We start from the raw sequence: 26,545 nt of genomic DNA on the forward strand, positions 1-26,545 counted from the left end.
TATTATATACATTATATTTTATAAACTCTTAATACCATTACATTTGTTAATATCATAATAAAATTGTACAGAACTTGTTCTTCATCTCATATAAAAGTATATAAATACATTATATTTTATAACCCCTCAATAAAATTGTCTAAATTTCATCCCTTACTTTATAACCAAATACGTATAACAATAACTTGTTCGATATTGCCTCTAAATCCACAAGAACCATCGTTATGAAAATTTAAACCTCCGCAACAATTGTTTACCAGCGCCCTAATCCAGGGTAGTGCATTTCCGGCGGTAGAAAATGGAAAATAAATGCGGCAGAATGATTCCCCTTGCTCGGAATATTTCGGATGACAGTCGTCGTCCGTCGACCGATCCCATAAATGCCTCTGTCTGCGGTATTTCCTATGGGTCGTAGCTCAGTCACGTAGGAACGTAATGTGTATCGTTTACGTGTCCCGCGGTATTTGTTCTTCCATTTCTGGAACCGCTCGTGCTACGTACCTTTAGGCCATTATCCGCGGAACGGGATGCATACGCGTGGATCCTGCATACTGTACGTTCCCCTGGAGAATACGTCCGTTTTCAGTGGCGCACCAGTGTACACGACGGGACGCAAAACAATGCTCTTTAATCGTACTGCCATTTTAAATTGAATATCGACTAGCTGTGGTTGTTACTCTTTTGTCTCGATGGAACCGTGCGATTGGATGTGTTCTGGTATCAGGGTTATGGTCGATGACATCGGTTGACATGATACGCTAGTATTTTCAAATGTTGTTGGAAATGTGCAACCTTCGTTCTGAGAGGAGTTCAATCTCCCCATTGAATTATTGAATTTTTAATTATGTTTATTATATACGTGTTATTATATTTTTTTAAATATACAACTACCCTAGTAGTTATGGGAATAACTCCTAAGCTAGTATTTTCAAATGTTATTGGAAACGTGCATTCCTCCTGCGTGGAGTACAATCTCTCTATTGAATTATAGAATTCTCGATTATATTTATTATACACGTATTATTATTTTTAAAAACGTAAAGAGCAAGGTGAACGTTCGCAAAACTTTCGTAGTAACGAGTCGACATAATGTACATATCCGTAATGATGTTTGGATGTCTCCATCATCCCTTGCTACGTTTTTCGTTTCGTTTGTTGATACAAAAACTCCAACATTTACACCTGGAAGCCTCAGTTGCTACCACCTAATTCCCAGCTTATATTTTCAGATCATTTCGCCACGTACGTAGCATCACCACCACCCCCCCCCCACCCACCCAACACGCTAAATTCGCTCGCGCCAGAACTCAACGGTCAACCCCTCCTCGCCCTATTACCATAAATCGTTTATTAATTCAGGAATCGTCCGAGAAACTGGAATTACTTCCAAGAGAAGAATAAACCGCGGCATATTTTTTCTCTCTCTCTCTCTCTCTCTCTCTCTCGCCCGGTTCCCTGTTCCCAGCACCCCGAAGGGTTGGATCGGAGGGGGTGGTACGTGTCCTGCGGGCCGAAAGTAAGTGAAAAGTAAAACGAGGAAGGCGGAAAAGAAAAACGAGGACGCGGAGAGTACAAGGCTCGCTCAGGGCAATAATAATATCGGAAAGGTCGAGCTTATACTGCGGCGAGGTTTTCCCGATAGTTCGAACTCGCCATGGTAGGACGAGGAGGATCGTGGAGGTGAGGAGGAAGAGGAAGGGAGGCCAGGGTAGCGGACTTTTTGCCAAAGTTGCGAAGCTTTAAAGCGAGGGCTTTAACGGGGCTTCGCGCCCCGGCGCAACTCTTCCTCGCCGCGAGAAGTCGTGTAGGGAAAGAGCAAGGAGCACCGACGACTGCCGGGGGGCAGAGGGGGGGGGCCAAGGAAATGATAGGTAGGAGAAGAATGCTCTGGAAAGTAAGTTTCGCGCGAGATATACTGACCTCCCGCGTTAGAAGTTCATTTTCGGGCGGTCTCGAGTGTCTACGTTCCCGCGGAACTTTTATTATCCGCGTGTTTGACTTCTCTGATCGGGGAGAGGAAGAGCCGTAAGAATCGCTCGGAATCGACGGCGTTAATGTTCGAGGGGGGTTCGGGAGTCCGGAGATTCTTCGGACTTCGGCGACTTTGCACGTGATCCGACTGATTCCAAAAGGAACACGATCGGCGAAAGTTTGGTTCTATTGGTTCGTTAACCTCTGCCGATTCCAAGCTTCTCCAATTTAAGATGTACTGTACTGTGCGACAGACTCGGGCCATTTATAAAATAGTATTTTGTGAAAATCGTGGAAAGATTATATTAAACTAGAATTAGAACTTCGGAATATATGCATTGTGACATTTTCGTCGACTCCGAGACGAAAATAGACGGTTTACAGTACGAAACAAAGTTGTGTGTATTGTGCAAACTTTGCGAGGTCTCTTTCGGGTAGGCACAAACGCGCGTAGCCACCTAGCGGTTGGGAACGGAAGTTAGGGAGTAGCGGGGATAGGCTCAGAACGCTCAGAGCTCAACATATTCTTATGTATTTTTACGCGGATGTAGTATCATGCTTCATAAGAAGAAACATAGCCTATGTTACTCCAGAGGAAGCAACGAAGCTACTGTTCAAATTTGCTATCAATCGATTGAGTAGTTTTTAAGTAATAGTTGAGATTACGTTCAAATGATTAGAGGAACCACAAAATACATATTACTAAAGTTAACTTACCTACTACATTTAGAACATGAAGTTTAATTACCTCATGAAAAAGCAGGATATAATTTAAATATAAATATCCTTCGTTATGACAAAAGTAAAATTTGCTTTAAAAATGTTTTTAAACTTTTTCATCGTCGTTAGCGTCTGGTGGTATTTTTCCAGAGTTCTTTTAGATCTATTTGGGAAGGTTTCAATGATCGTATAAATTTGACAGGTGACAGCGATAGAAGATACACAGTCCCTCTCTCGAGCACAATGTCTTTCAGAAGTAGGCGAAGATTTCGATCACGTCGAAAGGTAATGGTCGGTAAATAACAAATGACTATGTCTGGTCGAGGGGAGCAGTCGTCATCCTTCATCGGAGTAATAGCTCGAGATGTTGAAAGTTTTGTGAGCGGGCCAACGAATGCGCTCGACGTTCTATTCTTATTCGAGCAACACGGAAGAAGAACTTTAGCGACCGATTTCGGCCAGCCATTCTGTTCTAATTTCCTCAAATGATAAATTGGTAATAACGCTCCCTTTCTCCATTCCCAAGGAACACATCTGCATGAACTCTTTAATCGAGTTACGTCCATAAAAGTTTTGCAAATTTTGTATCGTTCGTATAATGGTACTGCAACTCAATAATAATACATTTTTGAGTTTGAAAGAGATATCCATTTCACTTATTGTACGAATTATCATTATTCACATTCACATTATTGTTATTCACATTATTGAATGAATTACATAAAATGTTATTGTTAAATACAAAATACTTCATTATTGCACGACTTACAGTTTCCTTATCTGTAAAATAGTACTGTAATTTAATAAAAATAGAATTTTAGTTTGAAAGAGACATCCGATTTCACTAATTATTGAACGAATTAAATCAAATTTTATTCTTGAATACAAAATTATTTATTATTGTACGACTTACAGTTTATCTCTTTTAATTTATATTGTCCTTATATTCCGAGTATTCTTAATTTGCACAAACACAAACGCGTCCACAGAAATGCACAGTGTGCCGCTGTCATTCATTCTGAAATAGCACGGAAGAATGACGTTCCAGACGGTTAGAATATGGCGCCACAGCGTCGATCGCCGACGCGTTTCCTCTCTCTTCGTGCAATAAGTTCCGTAATCCCGTCCGTTACGTAACATTCCGAGCAGCGATTTCGTCTCGAATCCACGTTCAATCCTAAAACGAACCACGTCCGCTGCCCGCCGTGGCTCAGCTGAATCCTCGTTCGACCTCGTCATCGCTGATGAAGAACAAATATCGGATATATAGGACGCAGAGTGTACCCTGAGGAGCGCGGAACCTTTTCGAAGGCTGGAGACCAACTCACAGGTTCTTCGCAAGCAGATATTGTTGCGCGAATGGCATCGATCTAATGCCCGCGGTCGGTTACTCTTTTGTTTCTTTTTTCATCGCCAATAGCGATGTCGAACAGGAGCCGTTGGAATAAACGCAGTAAAAAGAACCGCCAAACTCGTTTTTATTGCCGAAATCAAGCCCAGCCATATTTAACCGAATCGGCGGGCGCCGCGTCAACTGATATTTATGAATTCATAACAAATGTAAATATATAAAAGTACACAAGGATGTGAGTACGTGCACGAATATCGAATGCAAAAAATAAAAGTACAATATTTAAAAGTCTAGACGTACATTAATTTAAATTTCTGTTCTTCATTTATGTATACAGTCAGTTCAATATTCGTACCGTCCATTAGAGAAATTTATCTAAATAAATCTTTCTTATGAAATTTATTATGAAACATTTATTTGGAAACATCAAACCTGTCGTTCGATTTAGACAAGTTTTTCCAATAGACTTACTGTACATAGATGTGAATTTGCACGAATATCTGCAGTTTATTCACAGATGTCATATATTAGGTTGTCCTAAAAGTTTCTTTCGTGAGTTCCATTCAATTATTCTTCTGTGGCAGTGTTTATATAAATAGACAATCTAATTTTTTAGACATTGATGCCGTAACAGTATTGGAGCGAAATGAATTGCACACAATTTTGTAATGTAATATAAAACATAAAATATTGTGTATGTATTAATTATTAATAAAAGGAAAGAAACTTTTGGGACAACCTAATGCAATGAATGTTATCACAATTATAAAGAGGCTCACTCTAGTCAATAAGTCAATAAGATAAATATTAACGAATCTTCGAATTTAACGATTCCGCCCGTTTTATTCGTACTCGTAAGACGCAAAGTTATTCGAGAGATAGGGATGCAGCGAGACCCTAATTCAGGAGTTGCGGTTTCGCGGTAAGTGAGCCCAGGGCAAAGTGTCCTTTCGGATTCAAGGTCCTTAGGTGGTGCACGTCAACCCTTTGGAATCCTCCAATCACTTTCGTCCCCTCTGAACCGCCGTGTTCACGATAAATGTGTATACCTGGTACGTATTTGGTTCCTAAAGGACGTACTTACGCCAACGTTTCGAACATCCTTACGAGACCCGGACGTCCGTGAATTTAACCGCTGACTTCGCCCCGAGATACGTCGTTCCCTCGATGCACACTAATGGATTTCGAAAAGTTTAATCTGTACTTGGGACATCGTGTGCGTTAGCGACGGGGCTTGTATCGTAAACTTGGTTACTCTTACGCGGCAACTTCGGTCGCCGATACTTCTCCCTGAATACCGGTAGCATATCGTTATCGTGGCATGATGCTCGCTTCCTGGCTTCTTACTTTCAACGATATTATTCCAAATTAGCATTTGACGTCGGTTTAGAGCAATGCGCACGAAGCGAACAATCCGCGAAAAACTAGCAAGCAAAGTTTTGCGTGTATTATTCATTATTCTCTTTTAATTTTTTTACAATCCAATAATTGTGAAGCAAAGTTTCATGTGTCTTTGTGTCGGAGGAATAACACTGATTTATTGTATTATTCATATATATAACGAATGAATGTATAACAATAATTATAAGTGGACATCAAAGACACCTTTACAATTTGCATGTCTTCATTTAATTTCTCTTTTAATTTTTCTTTTCTTTAATTACAGTTAAAGAAATATTTAAACAATCTATCAAACAACCAACAAGCCTAAAAATACTTATAATTAATTAGTTCGGTAGAAAGTTTCGAAACAGCTACGGTTCCTTACGCAATTTTGGAGACCTTTGCGATCGACGAAGAACAATTAACACAAAGCTGCAGTTTCTCACCGATTAATTAGAGCCAAGTAATTTACTCAAGTGGGGAGAATAATCGTGATTTATGCGCCTCGCAGTTTTCCGATTTGTTCTGATTCTTGGTTTATCCCGGGCAAAGAGAGCTTCACTGCTACGATAACTTTCCTATTAAGAGAATACTTGCCACTGGATATACTCCGGTCTTCCATCTTCCGAGTTGGTTGCTTAAGCGCTTTTCAAATATTCCAAATGGTTGCGCATACGTTTGCCTAAAAGGTACACTGCCTCGAAACTTTCCCGCCAAAGGAAAGAAGATTCGAGGGCTGAGTTCAAGATTTAATAACTTCTTAAACAACTTCCGGCACGAACTCGCGTAAAACCGGCCTGTGAGGTGTCTGACAACGTCGCAGGAGAGCAATTTTCTTCTGTAACAACCAAAAATAGAATTTGTCCCTCATAGATATTGTCTCATCTTATCACAAGCCTATAAAAAGAGATTCATTTTTAGAGAACTCTCTGGAGTAGAATTAAACTCATCGCCGTAAATTCAATTTTAAATTTTCGTTCAACGACTGACGAATAACCAACTGTCCATATTCTGTTGAATTCTATTATTATTACACATTAGCGACCACTGTGAGTTACTAAACTTTACCATCATATCTTTTCTATTAATAATATAAACAAAATTTCGTTTACACCACAATATAGAGCTCACTGTACCCTGCAATTTACATTTAAACAATTTTTTCGTACCATCAATAGTTATTGAAATATGCATCCGTCACACTTTAGACACCCTGTATATAACTGTTAGGCGGACCGAGCGCTTGTGAGAAACGCGCAAACGCGCCGTGTTCCCCTAGTGACGAGAACAAAAAGTGCCACCACGCCATCTTCTGATGAAAACTCGTCACCTTAATTCAATTTAAAATTTTCGTCATTTATTTTCAATAATTGACAAATAATCAACCGTCCATCTTCGGTCGAATTCCGTTTTGTGCACAATCAAATATTATCTTCCGACGATAACTTTAAATTTACGTTCAAAGAGTGACAGATAAGCAACGGTAAATCTTTCACCGGAACCTCGAGATTTCCATTTACATAAGGATCTCGCCCATCCCCGGGTGCCTTGAACATTTTTCAGAGGGAAACCAGCCAGTTTTCGTGCTCGGTGGTGCAGTCACTTTTTTTTTTCAACGGTGCACCGTTATACGAGCGCGTTGATGAAATTGGCGAACGAAACGGTTGCAAGCTCCGATGGTCCCCCGCGGTGTTGGCGCGCGAATCTGTTTACTGACTCTATTTACAGGGTCGGGCAACCGTGTAAACCATCCAACTAATAGAATATGCCCATATTCTGGCCCCGTAGGAAGCATAAGGGCTCAAAACCTGTAACGAGTAACCTCGGTTCATCGTTATCGCGATTTTCCCCTCTCTCGTCGACGAATCCACCATCGCTGGCTATTCCGCGAGCTTCTGACCGAGACCGGTGGGTTATTTAGCAGTTTCGGGTTGGTTATTGAGAGAATATTCGGAACGAATCGTGATTCGTGAATTGGAATATACGCTTCGGGGTCCGTTATCGAATACAGGCCATTAATTCAGAGGCGATATTTCGAGAATTGTATAATACTCGTTCCGGAAGAATGGTTGCTTCAATTTCTTTTTCTCGGCTTTCTAAATATTCTTTAATTCCTGCATTTTATTTCATTGTATACTGACAATTTTTTTATTTAAATTCTAAAGCCTCTTTTGGAATATTCTTTATATTGATAGAATGGTAGCTTCAATGTCTACTTCTTCTAAATATTCTAAATATTTCTAAATAATCTTCAATGCCTGTATTTTACTCTATTGTATGTTGATAATTTTGCCTCTATATTACTAGAAAGGAACTTTGAAATAGTGCCTTGTAATATAGCGATAATGTTCATCAAACAATAGACCGTTCATATTGGTTACGCAGATTACGAATAACGTCAACTGCTGACAAAGCGAGACAATTAATTAGTAGATCAGCTATTCACATGTTTCTCTTAATTCTGATATGAATAACACAGCATTTAGATTTATTAAACGCAGCGTTATTCATTGCAAACCGCTTGACCAGTCAAACGAGATCATTTTAAATTATATCAAATTAGCGAAACGCGGCCAATATTCAATTATCCATGCCCATTTACCTGAACCATTGATTTTAATACAATTAGCGACCGTGCTTCGCGGTAGCTAGCGAATATTCGCCGGCGAATTCCGATTCGCGCGTTGTTTGAACAATTCTAAAGGCGTCATTAGAATCGTAATTACGAAAAATCGATTTCAATAAATATATGATGAATTTGTCCAATAAAATACTGGATAGAGAAATATATAAGATCCCAGTTAGAAAATTAATTTGTTCTAGTATAAAAAACTCCAAGAAAACCTTTGACAAATTTACGCTCGCGTAATTGTAAGTTTATTCTATGTAATTACTGACAGAGTGAACCCTCTCCGGATTCAGGATGTCCCTTCAAATAGACATTCGTGTGCAAAGGGTTAAAACTGGCGCGAATCGTCGGAGGAAGAGCACGCGTTTTTGTAAGAAAGTTAGCAGAAAAGACGGAGAAATTAATACGAGAAAACGCTGAATGGGCACCGGCGGAAGCATCGGTCGCTGGTAAAACGGAAATGTTGAGATTCCGCGCGAGGAGCAAAAAGAATCCAGGGGCCAGCAATCGCATAAATAGCCTCGGGTTCGGGCGTGTACCGTGGTGAATCGCGTCGGTCGAACGCCGTGGAATGAAACGGTTGAAAGGAGGCAGACCCTTCGGCTGTGCTCGAACTGAATTCAATGCCGAAATCGACGATACGAACCACTTCGAAAGAATCGACGACGTAGTTTCGAGCCAACCACGGCATCGAATGGAAACTACAGGAACTGGTTGGAAAACTCCGTCCGTGAAACAAGAAGAGGGTAACAATGGGACATTTTGTAAGCGTGCTAGGATCGATCGTACTTGCGAACGTTCGATGTTTTAACGACGTTAAGGACAAGGAGAGTGTTTCTTTATACACTTCGACAAACACTTGTAATTAGACCGTAGACGTTTATGTTTCTCTATCTGAATAACAGGCGCATTATTGTTGATATTTTATATATTTTTGGATTTATACTCTTTATGAAATATGCACTGTGCATGATTATGCAACACACATATTTTCACAGATATAGAAAATTAATTAAAAGTTACATGGAAGAATGGTCCACTTCCTAAACGATACAACATGGATGTTATTATTAATATTTCACATATGTTTGCATTTGTCTCCATTCTCACAAATTCTTCCACATCTTCATTCGTCATAAACGCATTCGTAATCAACTTATAATGACCAACAGTCTTCTTAAGTCTCGTCAGAGCTGTCAATTTAATTCCCAACGAAGCACTAACTTTTAACGGGCAAAAATAAGCACCGTTGATCAAATGTTTCCGTCGGAAAGTACTTTGGGAATATCGTCGAACTTTGACCTATGAGCTAGCGTCGTCCGAGGCGTGTTTGAAAGATTTTCGAAAAGCGGAATTTCATTTTCACCGCTCCACCTTTCCCTAGCGTTGTGGTAAACAAGTTTACTCTGCCGAATTTTCTCGCGAACGGCGCCAATCCGTCAAACGGCGGTAGCTTCCGGTTATAAACGTCTGAGGAAGCCAGGAAGCGCTCGAAACGGCACGAAAAAATATCCTTTACGAACGGCCCTCTCGGTACGTTTATTCAAATTTATTCAAATTCGAATTTATATCCGCGGTATCTCTCCGTCCCGCGGTACATGTACGAGTGCTTCGTCGATTTAAATACGGCCTCCAGCGCTGGGAAAATCCCAGAAAATTTTCAAGAATTCCACGCCGTTCCGGCGATAAACAGGAACTATTTTAAACAAACGTTCCCGACCGGGAGTCGAGCCACCGCAATCCCTTCCGATGTTGGTGATTCTCCAAATTTCGTGCCTCCCAGTCGTGGCACGTACGTTCAGTTATTTGATCTACTTCTTAGATTCCAAGTTCCCCGAAAAGCCGACGATACCTTCAGAAAACTTGGAGCTGCCCTATCGTTTACTCGCGTCGGTGCATTTTAGATTTTAGACTTTCGCGGCTATTATTCTTCGTTGCAATATTCATCGCTTCGGGATGGTTGCATCGTCAGGGGCTAGGTACGACACTGAAGCTTTCTTAGTTCAGGATATCTTTATGTTTTATATCCCCATTACTTCTTTGGAATGGGACTAACACTCAGGTGGTAGCTTTGCTTATGTTTATTTTTCTAGAATGTGTCAGGTGATGTTTTCAGTCAATCAGCTGATCAATTATACCAGAGACGCCATTATTCGACGCAATTTTCAAAAATTTTATTCCAAGCTTCTTGATTTTTGGATCAATGATATCAGTTGATTCTCTTCGAGATGGTATTATGAATAAAATCTAACGGTCGATGTCTCGGTCAGAAGAACCTTCGAGATTCGGGGCGCTCACTTAGTTGCTAGGGTACGCTTCGGAGGCAGGGTCGCTTCCCGCTCGCTTATTCTAGGGGTCGACTTAGAACTAGGCACTCGCAGATCACTCGCAGCTCACTCGCGGATCACTACATCACTCACTACACAAACCACACACGAAGCACTGGAGGGAAAACGGCAATGCTCAAAGGGGTCCGAGTGCGTAGCGATCGCACACCCACTCTTCCCGAGCTAGAGACCGTAACTCCGGGATATTCCGCGGTCGCAGAACACAAATACCAGCGGTCAAATGTCTTTCCTTTCGGTCCAGAGGCTAACGCCGTGAGGACAACAGGTTAGACAGAGCTCCTACAGAGCAGGAAGGTAGCAGTCGCAAACCTTCCAGTTCGTACCCCGTAGGAGGACCTGGTAACAGGTTCAAGAGAAAACGGGAACGTGAGCGGCAAAAAGTCACTCATTACTCGGAGCGGTATGTAGACTATTGCTCGTCCGAGCGTTCTAAATGCCTAGCGTCGCGGCCGCTTACTTAATCACCGCGGCGACGATTTTGACTGCGAGAAAGGCAGCAGCGCTCGGCGCGCGCCTAGCGCACCTGGCGGACGGCGCGACTACCGTCGGCGAAGAGAGATCGACTCGGCTAAGGAAAAAGACTCGCGTCTAACGTGGGATCCACTCGTTACAGATGTTTTTAACCGACTTCGAAAAAGAGGAGGTTACTCAATTCGACATGTATATTTTTTCTTTCTGGGGTAGCCTCTGATTTATGACATTATATTTGACGACTACTTTCCATTGAATGTTCAGCCGTGTGATGTAACCTGATCGAGGGAATCTTCGGTGTTCTTTAACGCGTGATAGTTCGAAGCATGCGGGGCTAGAAATAATTGGAAGGGTTGGAGAAAAATAAAGGTGGAGTAATCAAAGGAACAGCGGAAAGGCTGATGTACCGTGCCGGTTGGTCGTGTCGCGAGACGAGGAAAAGGGGAACGAAATAATGGCGTAACGCCGACTGGTTTACGTATTCCGCGCCGACACGCGAAGCGAAACCCCTTTAGATGCATCGCTGCTCTGATTTACACGCGGGATATAATTTCAAAGGAATGCATCACGCAGATAAGGAAGCGTAATTGAACCCCTGGACGGGGCACGTGAACCCCACTGGCCAGTCTGTTTCGTACCTAATGCTCGGTAATGGAAATTGGGAATTTGTTCGGCTCCCGTTGAAGTACAACGGTCTACTATCTTTACGAGTTATGTTAGGAATATTTTATTTGAATATCAACTATTCAATTGACGCTATAAAAATATTGCTATTCGAGGGATAATAGTTCCTATTTGAATGACACTATACGAATATTGCTGTTCGAATACTGATATTCCATGTATGTTACTTGAATATTGTTTCTCGAATGACAGTATGCGAATATTATTATGTGAATGATATTGTTCGAATATTACTGTTTGAATGACACTATACGAATATTGGTGTTTAAATACTGGCATTCAATGTATGTTACTTGAATATTATTTCTTGAATTACAGTATGCGAATATTATTATGTGAATGATATTGTTAGAATATTACTGTTTGAATGACACTATACGAATACTGCTGTTCGAATACTGCTATTCCATGTATGTTGCTTGAATATTTTTTTTTAATTACATTATGCGAATATTATTATACGAATGATTCTGTATGAATATTTGTGTATTATATACAAACATTATTATTTGAATGGTGCTGTACGAATACTGCTATTCCACGAATGTTACTTGACTACTATTTTTTGAATTACGTTATAGGAATATTAATATATGAATGAATACCGGACGACTATCGCAATTCGAATAATGCTACGCGACCAGCTAATTCGTTAATTACGCTTTAATCAAATCCATCATTTATTCACCACGTGTCTTCTAAAATAACTGACTCAATTATCCGTTACATCGACGTTTTCACAGGACACGTGCACGGTTACAGGTCTTCCATTTTCAGAGACCTCGAATCGTCCCCGTTAAATCGTCCTTTCTGAAAGTAACGAGCGACCATGATCACCGCGGGAGCCGGTATCGCGCGACGGTAAATTAATTTCACGACAACCGGCTCGGGGCTTCGTTATCGGCTGCCAATCCCTTTGACGTGTTCCTTCGGAACTCGCATCGATACCGTCTGGATATCGGCCGACGATTTCCAACAATTTCGCATGTACCTCGTAACAATATCAATTTCTGCCCGGGCGAAATCCCATTTGCCCCGGCATACAATGGGAAATTTTATCGAACGCCGGCTCTGTTTCGCCCTACTGCCGGTTCTGCGCCAACCGACGTTCGAACAGCCCCCGCCCATCATCCCCCTTGACGCTGCGCCCGTTTTTCCGCCATTTCCACTCACTATCGTGGGATTATGTTAATGACGACTCTCTCATCTCTGCGATCGACGAAATCCTGCTTAATGGCAAATCGAGTGATTCATATAAATTTCGAACGATTCGAGGGCGGGCTGATAGCGCTTACCGATAGCGAAGGTGGAAATAGTCGAATAGTTGCAGGGTCGCGATCGATCCTCTTTTTTTCTCGCCATCCCTTCTTCTGACAGCTATTTCCGTTCGATGCTGTCTCGATGGGAAGGTTTTTATCTAATCAGAATTTTTATCTAATTTTTTGTTTAATGGTATCGTTCTTGGATGGTAAAATAAGGGTTGATACATTTTTTGTTCTGTCTGAAAATAAATGACGTAACAGTGTTTAAATAAAAAAATTCAAGAATATGTTCAAGTTTATCGGTAATCATTTAATAAACATAAAGTGCAAATGTGCAAAATTCATCTAGTAAATGTAAATTATTATAGTGTACAATTTATTTAATATAATTTATTATACAGGACGTAGAATACAAAATTTTAATGGACAGAGGTTTCAATTTCTATCATCACAATAATCAACCAAAATTAAAAATTGAATCAACCATATGTCCTGTGATTATTTTTTCTATATTTTCAACAAAACCTTTAATACAATCGTTATATATTTCGTAATGGATTAAGACAGCTGAAATTATTCTATTCATTTAATTCACGAAGAGGGTGCCGAATACGATGGGATCGGTCCTGTTTTGAAGAATTTGCTAGACAAACTTTCGATCGTGGTGGATTTCGGTTACTTTATTGCAAACGAAACCCGAGTGACGTTCGATGCCTGCTAACATTATCGTTTGTTCAATCCGGCCGGTGTTGAAGTTTCATTTACGTTGAAATTACAGTGCCGCGCGTAACACAGCGAGGGATGAAATGAACGCCATCGAAACGAATACAAGAGGATCGAACTTCAAAGCGGATAGTGTATGGCAGCAAAATGCGTGATACCGTTAGAAAATGTTGTTTCTCTTGTTTGCCCGTTACTGTAGGGGTAGACAAACGTTTCGAGTCTAAGTATACAGTGAACTGTAAACAAATTATTGGACAAACTATTCTTGCTAACATTCAATGTCGCATTACAATTCAATCTCAATTCAACATTACAATTTCTGTATAATTATCATGACTTCACCTTAAAATGAGCGGAATAATCTCTTTTTAAGGGAGGAAACCATATTGGGAGGCCAAGTATCGAGGGTTCCTCGAGATATTTTTTTTTTTTTTACAGAGAAAAATCGCGATATCCCAAAGATTTAAGAATAAAAATAAGAAATTTTTTCAGAGAAAAATAGAATCACTTAGTATTTAACCTTCTAATCTAGTTTCCACACTCAATAAATAATCTTCGAAATAAACTATAATATCCATCGCTTTTGTAGAAAATAATAACAAAGAAGAGAGAGTAATAATAATATATACAGAAAATAATAAAAATAATAACAATAACTCATTTCCAAGCACCTCCAAAAGTGTCTATTTTTGTCCCTCATCTAACAACCCCTCATCCCTTAATCGCCGCTGTGTTTTACGCGTTGCAATCGAAGGTCATCGGAACTTAGGGCGAGAGCAATGGCGCGCATGCCAGAGGAGAAGCCTCCGCGTTCTCCGAATTATTAGTTGGTGAACTATTTGCATTAACGGAAGATCAAAGAAGATGGCGGTTGTTCTCGAGGGCGGTGCAAACGCGGTATTTCGTGAACGTTTACCGTGATTGTGCACGACAACCATACATAATAGCATGACGCATTACTGCTACCGAAAGTTCTCCCTTAATCAAGTACTTATTAGAATTAGCTGTGTCTACGGCGCCCGCGGAGCAACAACTTTCGGTCCACTCAAGGCGGAACTTTCTGATGTTGCTGGTGCGGGCGCGCCGTCTAATCTCGTTCCGACCCCGAAACACGAAGAGTTTCCATATTCATCCGAGTCACTTTGACTCCGGGAAGCGCGGGCCATACTGTTGCCGTAACGCTTCGTTAAATAAGAATAGATTTCTCCTTTTGCCAGCACATTTCATCCAGCATCTTTCGCAATTTGCATCTCATCCCCGTAATTCTGAAATTTCTGCGACTTTGCGAGCACGAGATCCTCCGGATTTGTTATAAACCAATTTTATTTTGGACTGCTTGAACTCGAGTTTGATCAGGTTTGATCGCGGAGAGACTGTCACTGTGAAGGCTAATGTTAACTGTATGGAATCGTTAGTATTGATTCTTTGAAGTTAGGTGGGTTAAAAAGTATATTTTTGCTTAGCTTTGCTGTTTTATTCAAAGGTTCTCGTTCATGTGGCTGTTCAGTGCAGCTTGAATTTTCTTTTTCTTTTATTTTCGTGTGCTTCAAAGAGTTAACGAATAAACTAGAAATGTTTTTCACATTTAAGGGTTGGATATTTTTTTAAGTTTATTAAAATATTCTTATTTTTAGTGAAATAGGATGAGAATAAAATTTATGACACTCTTTCGCAGTAGTGAAGAGTAATGGAAGTACAAATATAAAAATAAATATTAATATAAATGTCAATGTCAATCTAAATGTAAATGTACAGTTAATGTAAGAAGTATTCGTACAGCAACCAATTTAAAATAGACTTAACAAGAAAAGAAATAAGAGATTAATATTAAAAATAATAAACTTTAACTTACCCAAATTCAGCTCTACAAATATGTAGGAATGTTGGTTAATTATTTCTTCCCCTAAAATTTATGAATAAAATAAATATAAGAAGTTCCATTTTGAATTTTGTGAAATTTTTGAATTGTAATTGAATTATACATCAATTAAACAAAGCTTAATACTTGAGTATATCGGTATAGAGTATAAATACTTTAGAAATGTGTAGCATTTTAGCCATTCGCAGAGCAGTTTCCATAATGGTGTCTTCTTCATTTGTTTCAGGTGGTTCCAGCCTGGCGAGCGTGGTCGCCGGAAGCATGCCGACGAAATCTTTCAATAAACCTTACTTCGAAGACTTCTCGCCGCGAAACGTCACCGCCATCGTTGGACAAACAGCGGAATTGAATTGCTTCGTAAAGGATCCTGGGGACAGAGTGGTGAGTAATGCATGCGTCAGTTCTTCTTCCACGAAAGAAAACAACTTTCAACGAAATTTCTGGGACGACAGACGATAATGTTCATCAGCCGGGGGCATCTAACATCCGAGATATAAATAACTGTCTAAATGTCGCGTTATCTATGACGTTACGAGCTTGATAAATGACGGAACTCTCGTTCTGCGTGTTTCTTCCACGATTACTGTTTATCTTGTTACACAACGGTATGTAAACATGCAGGATCTGTAACAAAGCAATATCACCAGAATGGTCAGAAAGAAATGAAATTATAAATGGATATAGTCCGATACAAGTCTGCATTTAAATATGCTTATCGATGTTTTAAATGTTTTAAATTCATAAAACGACATGAGCGAATTTTATTTAAATTAATTATGGAGTTAGTTTTGGAAATTTAAATACGTTACAAATACATTTAAATGCGTTGTTATCACGCTGTCACGTAAATTACATTATTATCCATCAAATATTGTAATATTATTTGGATACATTATTAAGTGGAGTACATTAATATATTATATTAATAATGTACGTGGATAGTCGGTTTGTAGATGAAATTAAAATAATTTGTATTTCGAAGTTGAAACGTGAATATTCCAAGTAATTTCCAACGTTTTGTATTATATATATATATATATATATATATATATATATGTATATACCCTGTGTTTAAATTGTAAATATTTCTAGTATTTTAACGAAAAATCTTGAAAGAAGTAAATCGTAAAGCAAGTTTACGAGAATTTATCTGAATTCTGAGGGCAAATTTTATAATACTAGGTGTCGGAGTATAAAAATTACTATCATTGGTTTTTTTTTTCACCAGACGTGATTTTGACTGACGCGCCAAAGTAAATTTCAAATAAAATGCTCGAAAGCGTTCGGAGTTGCTAGTAACGAAATTGAAATATAGTTCGGAGTGCAAAGGGTTGATTTGCTGAAAATTCGCTTATCCGTGGAACGGATCGTGGTTAGTTGCGCGTGGAAGAAGCGAGCTGGATTGAATAATCGAAGGGTAATCCTCGCGGCGAGCATTTCGAATTCCTTCCGCGACAGGTATGCCCATGTACGGGTACACGATTAAGCCTAAGCTGCACGGACTATTTCCGGCGGTACACGCGATGGGAAGGGCTCGATTAAACAGATCACTTCCGGTACAATCGGGTCCGCTGTTGCGCGTGCATCGCCAAACGAGATCCAACCGCGTCGATTTTTCTTCGGTCCGGACGGAGGACGGGGAGAACAGTGATCTAGTACAGCGCAACAGTTTCCCAACGGAATTTTAAAAAGCCCATACATCAGCGCATCAAACCTCCTGCATTATTCAGACTAATGCATCACCGTAATAAGAGACGAATAGACGCTTGTCGACCGTTCCCAATATTATCGAGGCTTCTCGAGAAGAATAGAACGTCGATTACACGAATTAATCGAGGGACGAATTTGTTTGGAATTTTTCAGGTAATTAATACGAAAGAGAAATTGAATAAATTAATTCCGAGGTTGAGATGTCGAAGAAAATAAATCTGGATGGAATTGGTACATTTTAAAGAGGTTGCAAAAATAAGTGCTACCACAGATGATGCATTACATCACGTCCAGTTGTATAGAAATTAAATTTTAACCTAGTAGAAATTTTCGCGATAAGTTTATAGATTTAATTAGGCTGGAATTGGATTTGGATTGGAAATTGAAGAATTTAGAACGTGGTTCTTAACTAAAATAATTCATACTTAATTGGAGAATGGCAGTATGCAACAAATTATTATTGTGGCCTTGGAAAAATAAATTAAACGTCTTTAGATAGCAGCAAGTTTGTTTAATAATATTTGCCAGTCTCAGAAATCACACTCTTCCTAATGCGCGCTTTCCTCGATTTCTTCTTTGCTAAACATTCCAATTGGATTCCTTCGTGGAAAATTCTGTAATGAACTAGAATTTTCAGGGTGCTGCATAGCATTTTTGGTAACGAATCCTGGCTTTCTGTGTGGCGCGCGGGTTGCGTGATGACCTAACGAAGGCATCAAAGAGAACGGAAGAGCGCGGCAGGAGTCAAAGAGTTAAAGGGTAAAGAAGTCCACGGTATGAAAGCTGTACGAGCACAGATGTGTAAAAGGACACACGCACGGGAACAGGGAAACAGAGTTGGAGTGTTAAATTACACGTTTTTATAGCAAAAAGTTCCCTTTTGAAGTACGTATAAATCTACAAATGTACTGTGCGACCACTTTCTCACCTGTGGATGTATCCTGCAATATTTTATGGGACAAGTGCGTCTGGAAATTAGTAAACATTCTAGTGTTTTTAAAACTCTACAATTGCGCGAGACAAATACGACTGTTGCTTGGTAGAATATTTGTATTAATAGAAAGAATTTTTGTTGATATTGACAGTATTTTGGGAATTAGGAATTTTTATTGATATTGACAGTATTTTGGAAATTAGGAATTTTTATTGATAGACAGTATTTTGGCAATTAAGAATTTGTATTGATCTCAACAATATTTGGCAGTTAAGAATTTTTATTGGTACTCGCAGTATTTTGGCAGTTAAGAATTTTTATTGACACTCTCAATATTTTGGCAATTGAAAATTTTTATTGACGGACAGTATGTTGGCAATCAAAAATTTTTATTGCCATCGATAGTATTTTGACGATGAAGAATTTTTTATTGACATTGACAGTATTCTGGCAATTATTTATTCAAACATACAACCATTGTCCGCCACCGTTGTACACCAAAGTACGAACAATAAACAGAGTCGTTCAAACTTACCACTGAAATGATCAAAACTGTCTACGCCCAGTCAAACGATAAGAAGCTCAGACCTTCGTATCTAATTACGTTTGGTATGTCTAGTCTACACGGTCAATAAAGGTCTGGGTTAGGTCTTCGGTTCGATAGGAAACGGCATCAACTCCGGTCGGTTTCGTAGGCAGTAAGTCGATCGAGATAGCCACAAGTACCAGCGTCTCCTCGACGTCGCGTGTCCTGGTCGAGTCTATTTTAACGCGTCACTGAGCGTCTATCGGCCCGGCAGCAAGAAAGACAGTCCTTAAATCTCTTCTCCGCCCCCGTTCCTCGAGTTCGTCGTACTTCTGTGTCAGTTCGTACGTGTATACCGTGTACGTGTACGTACACGTATATCTAGGAAGACCGAGCCTGCACGTGTCGTTGCACGTGCGGCTGTCGTATGTCTCGGTCGCACAACGGCTGCCTTTAATTGCCAGATAGTAGAGTCTCGAGCAACGGAAGAAGCGAGCGCAGGTTAGACCGGGATCGCCAAGGGTAGCCAGTGTGACTGCACCCCGCAAATGAACCGATCGGCTATACTCGACCGAGTGGTTACAGAGGCTATCGGGCCGGACAGTTCTGGCTATACCCTTATCAATGCCCTCGACTGTGTACGTACACAAGGTACACGTGCGGCGAACGTGCCGGTGGATATGCGACGTAGGTGCGCATTCATTGGCGAGTGTAGACAGCTGACAAAGATCAAAGGATGGACGCCGGGACTGTGGACAGGACGAAACCCTACTCGACGTTTCGAGGGGTCGCTACGGGATTTTTGGGGGTGATATGGATGCATTAGGTTGTTGAGGAGCTTCGATAATCGTTGCTATTGAAGGAGATACTCGAATGGTTGCTCGTTAGATTTTATATACTAGTCCCGTAAGTTCATGTCACTTGTTCTTTTGCTACTGGAATTAATATAGGAAACATGCCCTTAAGGGTGTCACGAAAAAGTAATTTCTCAAGTTGTACAATATTTTCCCATCTTTATGACGTAGTCATTATACAGTCACTATAAAATTCCTGTAGTATTTTTATTAAATATTAACACGAACTTATGGGAGGAACTAATATTATAAACATACATACACAGTACATAAAATAATCATACTGAATATATAATATATTCATGTACAGCCATACAGTAATTATATTTTTCAATTACTCGTAATGTATATTATATATTATAAATTTACATATACAGTACACAAAATGAACATACTGAATAATCGCTCCATGCAACGAACGACTCATCCACCTTCGAAGTGCAAGGATCTCTCCTACCAGATCTTTCAAAAATAGATCCACACTTCGAGCCTCATAATTTCGACAATTTCTTGAATTCTGCCATGAAGCACTTCCTAACAATTACTCTATAGAATTCTCTAATTTTTTGTCCCGTAGAAAAGCAATCCCCCCTGCGATGTTATTAAAGATAGATGCCTTGGCCCTCGAATCTTCTATTCTTCGCTTCTCGAATCACCGCAGCCAGTATCACAATCGACGCTCGATGGTACCTCTCCAGAGGCCAACAAGGAAGACCCTATCCCGTCTGGGACGCGTGTACGCCTCCGCGCACACCGTGTCGCACCTGTGTCACGCACACAGGGGCCGATGGGACACGTGTATCGTTCCGTTCGACGCCGTAACTGCCCCCAGCCCCTGGAACTCCCATGGAGAACGGCTACACAGACGCAACCCCTTGTCGCCAGACGGTGCGGCGCGCGTGTCTTCGTGTGTACGTATCAACCCGGCGTGCCCAATAAATCCACGGTTTAATTAAACTAAGTTTAAACGGATCCCTCCCTCCCCACGTGCGAAGCAGTTATATGTATTACGTTCCTGATCCGCCGCTAAATCAATTATCGGAGTTGCCGAACGCGAAACGGTATTGTGCTCGCGCCCGTGTACCACCCACGGCTTGCTTTTTATTCCGCGACGGACACAACGTCACGGCCAGCTGCGGGTGAAAGTAACAAATTATAGGCTTTATTTTGTCTTCGTTTAATTGTTTTCCGCTGCTATGGGGGCACGATGTGTGTACCAAACGAAATGGATTTACGGAATTGTGTGTTCGGGAATGACGGTATTTATTAATTATGAAGAACACGAATTAGGTTTGAGGCGAAGACGGTGGGCGAGAGAGGCAATCGAGAGGAGCGACTGTCGATTTAGAAGTAGCAACCGATAGCACCGTTTCGGAACCTTGTTTTTTATTTTAATTAACCCTTTTAGTGCCGGGCGAAAAATAGGTGCCTATACGAGAATAATCGGCCGAATTTCACAGTTTTACTAGGGTTTGGGAAAATGCTCATAAAAACCAAACGAGAAACAATATTTACATGATTCGAAAAGCAGTATATTAAGGACGAAATAAAGGACAAAACAATGACACCAGTTTTTCTAAATTCATTGAAAATTATATAAATAACAAAGGTATAAAAGACCATGGAGAAAGTAAAAATTGAGTTCTCTCTTACAAAACGTATTTGCATATACAAAAAGTCATCTTTTCTGAAATCAACATCTCTTTCGCGCCTTGTTCCAAGCAATTTTCCTTCTTCCCGAAAACTAAATGTATTATCGAGGTGGGCTGTCTTGTACGTCTCGGGGTGCGAGTCCACAGGGCTTGGGCGGATAATAAGACCGAAACGATCAGACACGGGGGATGGGAGTACGTCGAGGAATTAGTCGGGACGCATATTCAGTCAGGTGAATCGTAGTTTAATGAAGGACAGACAGGTCTTGCTAGTTTGCTGGAAATGGTAAATTGGCGTAGACGAGGGCGTAGTTAATTGAGATGAAGGAGTTGCCAGGGAATTGGGTTGAAGCGCAACGACCAGTTGTTTTGTGTCAGCTGTTCAGCCCGAGTGCTCGTGCCTCGCTTCTTCTGCTCGACACGTGCGCTGCTCCGTAATGAAACCTACGTATCGGAATATTCTCGCTGTCCTTTCGACCCTAGGAAGCTAATACTCTCAAAAAATTTCATTAAAAGAGGGCTCTCGCTTTGCTGGCTACGAAAACAAGTAATATTTGGGACAATTGGTCAGTTTTTTAAGATAAAAGGACTGATTTGTCCCTGTTAAATGACTCGGATAAAAACCTTTAAGTTTAAATAATTCATACTTGTTAATAACTGCTATTTCAAATGAATTAGTATCTTTTTTAATTTTCAAATCATTGTACTGCAAATAGTTATTTCTCATTTACAAATTGCAGATCCAAGTCTCTTAAATAATAATATTATTTTGAAGGTTTCTTCTCCAAGTAAATCATACTTATTAATAAGTAGATTTAGTATTTTTTATTTTATTTCGAAATCATGGTTGGCATATCCGAAGAGGATAGAAAACAACCAAATCTCAGAAAATTAAAAATCTCTCTCAACAAGAAATCAATAATTCCAAAAAAAAAACAAATTATTACAGTTTTCCCCGAAAAGCTTTAAATCACTTCACGCTTCGGACTCGCGGTTTCAAGGGTTGGAGTTCAGCGCCGAACAATCAGTCCGCGAACGAGCGCGCGCGTACGTCGAATTTAAAGACGCGAGGCGGATATTTAAATATTTGCGAAATCGTGCAAAGTTCCGACGGAGCATGGCTAATTACCGAGAACTAATTATACGAAACAGCAAATATAGCCAGATCGATCGCGGAAGTTCCAGTTACCTCGAGTAGTGCGCAGTGCGCTCTGTTTTCGAGACGAGACGTTCGCGACAGATACCTTATTAGCACGACGGTTGCGCTCATTAAAGTTCGACGAACAATTGATCGCGCGCTATCTGTCGCACAAAGCGAATTTCGCCAGCGCAATTGAAACGCTGTCTACGGGCATTAATAAGTTAATCGCGCGAATTCGTCTCTTTGTTCCGAGTCATCCTGGAACTCTGTTCGCCGTGCGATTAAACGCTTCCCTCTCGTGCAATTACCAAGTTATTCTGCGGCGACGACGGTACAAGCGATGAAGACGACGGGGGAAGTGTTACAAAGTCACAGAGACTCTTTCCACTCCGGCGGATGACTCTTCACAGAGCATTCTTTGACTCTGGTTTTTTGTGAACCACGCTTTAACACTGACACCACAAATATACACCATGATTTATTTTTATAGATCTTCAATATCGTTGATACTGATATTCGTACCCTCTATATCAACTGAAGAAATTTGTCTAAATTATATGATAGGCTTAATATTTCCAAATAGATGTTTAATGAATACGTCCGAGAAATTTATTTGGAAACATCAAACCCATCATTTAATTTAGACAAATTCCTGTAATAAACATAGAAGGCATGTATGTTTATGGGACTGACTGTAAATGTGGAACATGCAAGTCACAGTAGTCGCTAATAGCTTGCAAGCTGCTGCGACAATAAACAAACAAATAAATAATAATAGACGTTGTATCATGGGAAAGTAAAGAATCAGATTTCGTCGCAATCGTTCGCACTAGAATTATAATAATCCATTCAAGGCCAAATCAACCACGTTGCTCGACCACCACCTCGACACCCCTTCCTCGCCGCAACCCCGAGGGATTCTTAATCGCCTCGAATGTGGAAAAAATTGTTTTCCGTGGGCGAGAAGTAAGCCGCTCGGGGAATAAGACTCCGGAGAGTATTAACCCGACTTAATCTCGTAATCGACGCGTCGTCGGTCCTTGGGAGTCGTCGAATGGAAACAATTTCTGGAGGAAAAACCCGAGAAACGCAATCGTCAGCGAGCCGCGCGCCGGTAGACACGGGACGCTTCCGCCTTAATCCTCGCCCGGGACGAGTGTTTGTGAACGGGGAGCATCCTCGAGGATATCTCTGGCCGACCGCGGGTTCGTGCGCGGGGGACGGAAGGGGATGGTTGGGGTTTGCCGTCTTTCGATTACGAGCCACTGTCCCGGAGTTTGCACAACGGCCGTGAGGGTTCCGTGCCCATTACCCGAGTCGGAGCCACACCCGCTTGCGCGCTGCTGATTTCCAATAGCTTATATTTGCGGACTCGCGGAACGGACGAATCGCGGCCACTGTTAGCCAGCTATCCGTTCCTTCGTCGCAGCGCTCATCTCGTGTGTCTAATACGCGGACAAAGAACCGTGGCCGAGGCAAACAATAACAGCGGGGGAGAAACGACAGGGGGATGACGAGGCGCAATCGAGAAGAAGCTTTTATCCTCTATCCCGGGGATTAAAGGAGCACCCGTCGCTCTACCCAGGAACGATTGCTCTCAATTAGCTTTATCGGTATTTACGGGAGACCGACGGATACGAGGGCGGAACGGACGCGGGGACGTGACGGCCGTTTGATTCTTCGCCCAAAAGCCTCGGAATCGTTTCCGCTGTTATCAGTACCTGTTCGAGGTTGCTTTAATTATGGAGAGAACTGGACGCGGGCCTCGACGAAATCTTATGGGGGATATTCGAATTTAAGTGATATAGTGTCGGACGCTTCGAAGGATTCGAAATTTAAAAATTACTTATGGAATGTCTTTATCTCTGCACGCGAAGAAAGAGCAGTTTTCTTTGAGAACTACACTATTTGGATTTTTTAAAACTATTTATTCCATGCTAATTGTAGTCCACATCTGTAAAAATTAAGTTACGTTAGTACGAGAAAATAATAATTCAGGACTGAAACGAAGGACCAAGACTCACTGAAAGAATTCTTTTTCAGGGCTGTGAATTCCGAACTAGCTGTGACAAATTAATATTGGACACCTGATTTTTAAGTAAAAATAGATTTTATTTTCAATGGCGCTATACAAATCACACAAAATACAAATATACAACTATGAAATACGACTACTATGGAAATCGATAATTGAATCGATATTTAAGGGGCAAAGGAAAGTCAATACTAATCCATTTATCAACACTAGAGCGAGTGGAATCCGAATGATTATTTGAAGCGAATTAAGACGCGAAAGAGTTTCGTTGGAATTTCGAACGAAAGTTTTCTAACCGAACATAACAAGACTTATCCGAAGAGCTTGATTTTTTTTTAAATTTGTAGAAATTAAAATTCCAAAAGTGAAGTGCACGATTTTAGTGCTCCTCGCATCAGTTTCAATTCAACTCTCCTAAGAGTTTAGGAACTGCGGGATTAAGGAGTCTTTCGTTTCAACGGAAACGGTAGAGAGGTTTCCCTTCGAGATCCTCTTCGTGCTGCTCGAGGAATTCGGACGAAGGACAACGACCGGCGCAGGACACGGAACCAATTACGAAACGAGCAGTATACGTGATTATGACGCGCAATGAAAAACACCGCGTAATCCCGGCGCCGACGATTTCATCAGGGACACCGTCGCGAAATTGTTCTCTGCAATTAGCGTTGTTTACGCTCGCGTCGAGCTACGGCTAGAATTATTACGGGAAATTCGGGCGCGAAATGTTTCGAACGTTACTTCAACTAATGTACCTTCGATTTGGGTAGTATTTTTAGCACTGGAACTATCGAGAATAGTGCGAGACTGTTAAGAAGACTGTTCAGACAATTTTTATAAAGAAACTGTGACATAAATTGTTTTCCGATTTTTAGTGTATATTATCGATGACGTAAACAAGCCAAAAATGGGGCTAGTCGATAATTTCATAGTTTTAAAGGGCTACGCTTTTTTTATTCTAACCAGTTTTATGATTTTTTGTTTTTGGCAGCAAAGTACGTGACAAGTTTTTGAAATTTAATACGTTTATTCGTACACATACAGTGAGTCCAATAAATACATTCGTACCATCAATCTCTATAAGAAAAATTTGTCTAAATTTAATCACAGATTTGTTTGTACTAAATAAATTTGCCATGGTAAGCATACAAATCTGTTGAATCCATTTATGTACATATTTATAACGAAATATTTCTTTGGAAACATCAAACCTGTCACAAAGACGTAAAATATAATTTATAAATATTTATACTTTTAGTTAGACTGTATATACAAATTACAATACAATATATTAACGGAATTGAGTTCGACTTGATGAAAACAGGCCTAGGGAATTAATTTCTGCACATTATATGCGTAACATTCATATTACACGATAAATAAAAATAAATAAAAATTTTCCAACGAAGACTGCAATCCTCCATATGCAGAAAGTCTGCCTGGAAATCCCCGGGCGCGCCTTCATTCCGAAGAAAATTGTTTTCGCGACGTCTCCAGCGAAATTGAACATTTCCCTCATACGTTCCCCAGCTTTGAAGATTAATCGCGTCGAGCGTTTCGTAAGGCTCGTCCTTGTGCAATTACATCCGCCGAGAAATTCGCGTTCCACGGGCGCAAAAGAAACCCGTCGTTTGTCCGTCGTTTGCAGAAAGTTCATTAAAGCGGATTAAAAGCGTATACCCGGGCGAAGCGTATTCCCTCTGTTGTAACAAACAGCTGGAGGATCGACTTTAAATGCGAAACTTCTTTCAACACTTGCCGAACGACAATACGGTTCGTTAACTCGAGTAATCCGGAACGGAGGCACTCCTGGTGAACGGACTACTGTAAGAGCCTTCCGATAAAGCAAAGGGAGACATTTTCCGTCGTAAGGACCGCTCCCGATGAAATTATTTTCTTTCAGACTTTCTGCTACGCCCACGCGCGCCCTGTGCAAATTCGATTGGATTTATCCGCGTCCGACGATGGAAATCCATCGCGCCGCGGCACCGTTTCGCTCCTCGAACCGTTCTGCAGTTTTCATCGAACCACTTTCCGGAAACACGCGCCCGCGTATTCGATGGCACGGCCAATTAAAATGTTTACGGTCCGACGGGCAATAATTTCCAACGATTAACGGGGCACAGGTCTGAGCAAGTGAAGAGTGAAGCAAGAGCGTTGAAGCGTGGCTGTTGAGAATAATTGCGCGTCGAGTTGCGTGCTTTGTGCCGTCTTAATTACCCGGTGTTGACTGGGATCGAGTGTGCTCTTTGATGCAAAAATTGTGACGGCTTTT

At 40.7% G+C, this 26,545-nt stretch overlaps 1 protein-coding gene across 2 annotated transcripts in view; it reads left to right on the forward strand.

The window, feature by feature from the left end:
- LOC128892904 (zwei Ig domain protein zig-8-like) overlaps positions 1-26,545 on the forward strand; it is a 242,943-nt gene that overhangs the window by 82,969 nt on the left and 133,429 nt on the right. For both annotated transcript variants that reach the window (XM_054153542.1, XM_054153543.1), the window contains exon 3: positions 15,648-15,802. In XM_054153542.1, coding sequence (XP_054009517.1) covers positions 15,648-15,802 — 155 coding nt within the window. The remainder of the gene's footprint in view (positions 1-15,647; positions 15,803-26,545) is intronic.

The sequence above is a fragment of the Hylaeus anthracinus genome, unplaced genomic scaffold (genome assembly GCF_026225885.1).
Source record: "Hylaeus anthracinus isolate JK02 unplaced genomic scaffold, UHH_iyHylAnth1.0_haploid 2, whole genome shotgun sequence".
Taxonomy (NCBI): Eukaryota; Metazoa; Arthropoda; class Insecta; order Hymenoptera; family Colletidae; genus Hylaeus; species Hylaeus anthracinus.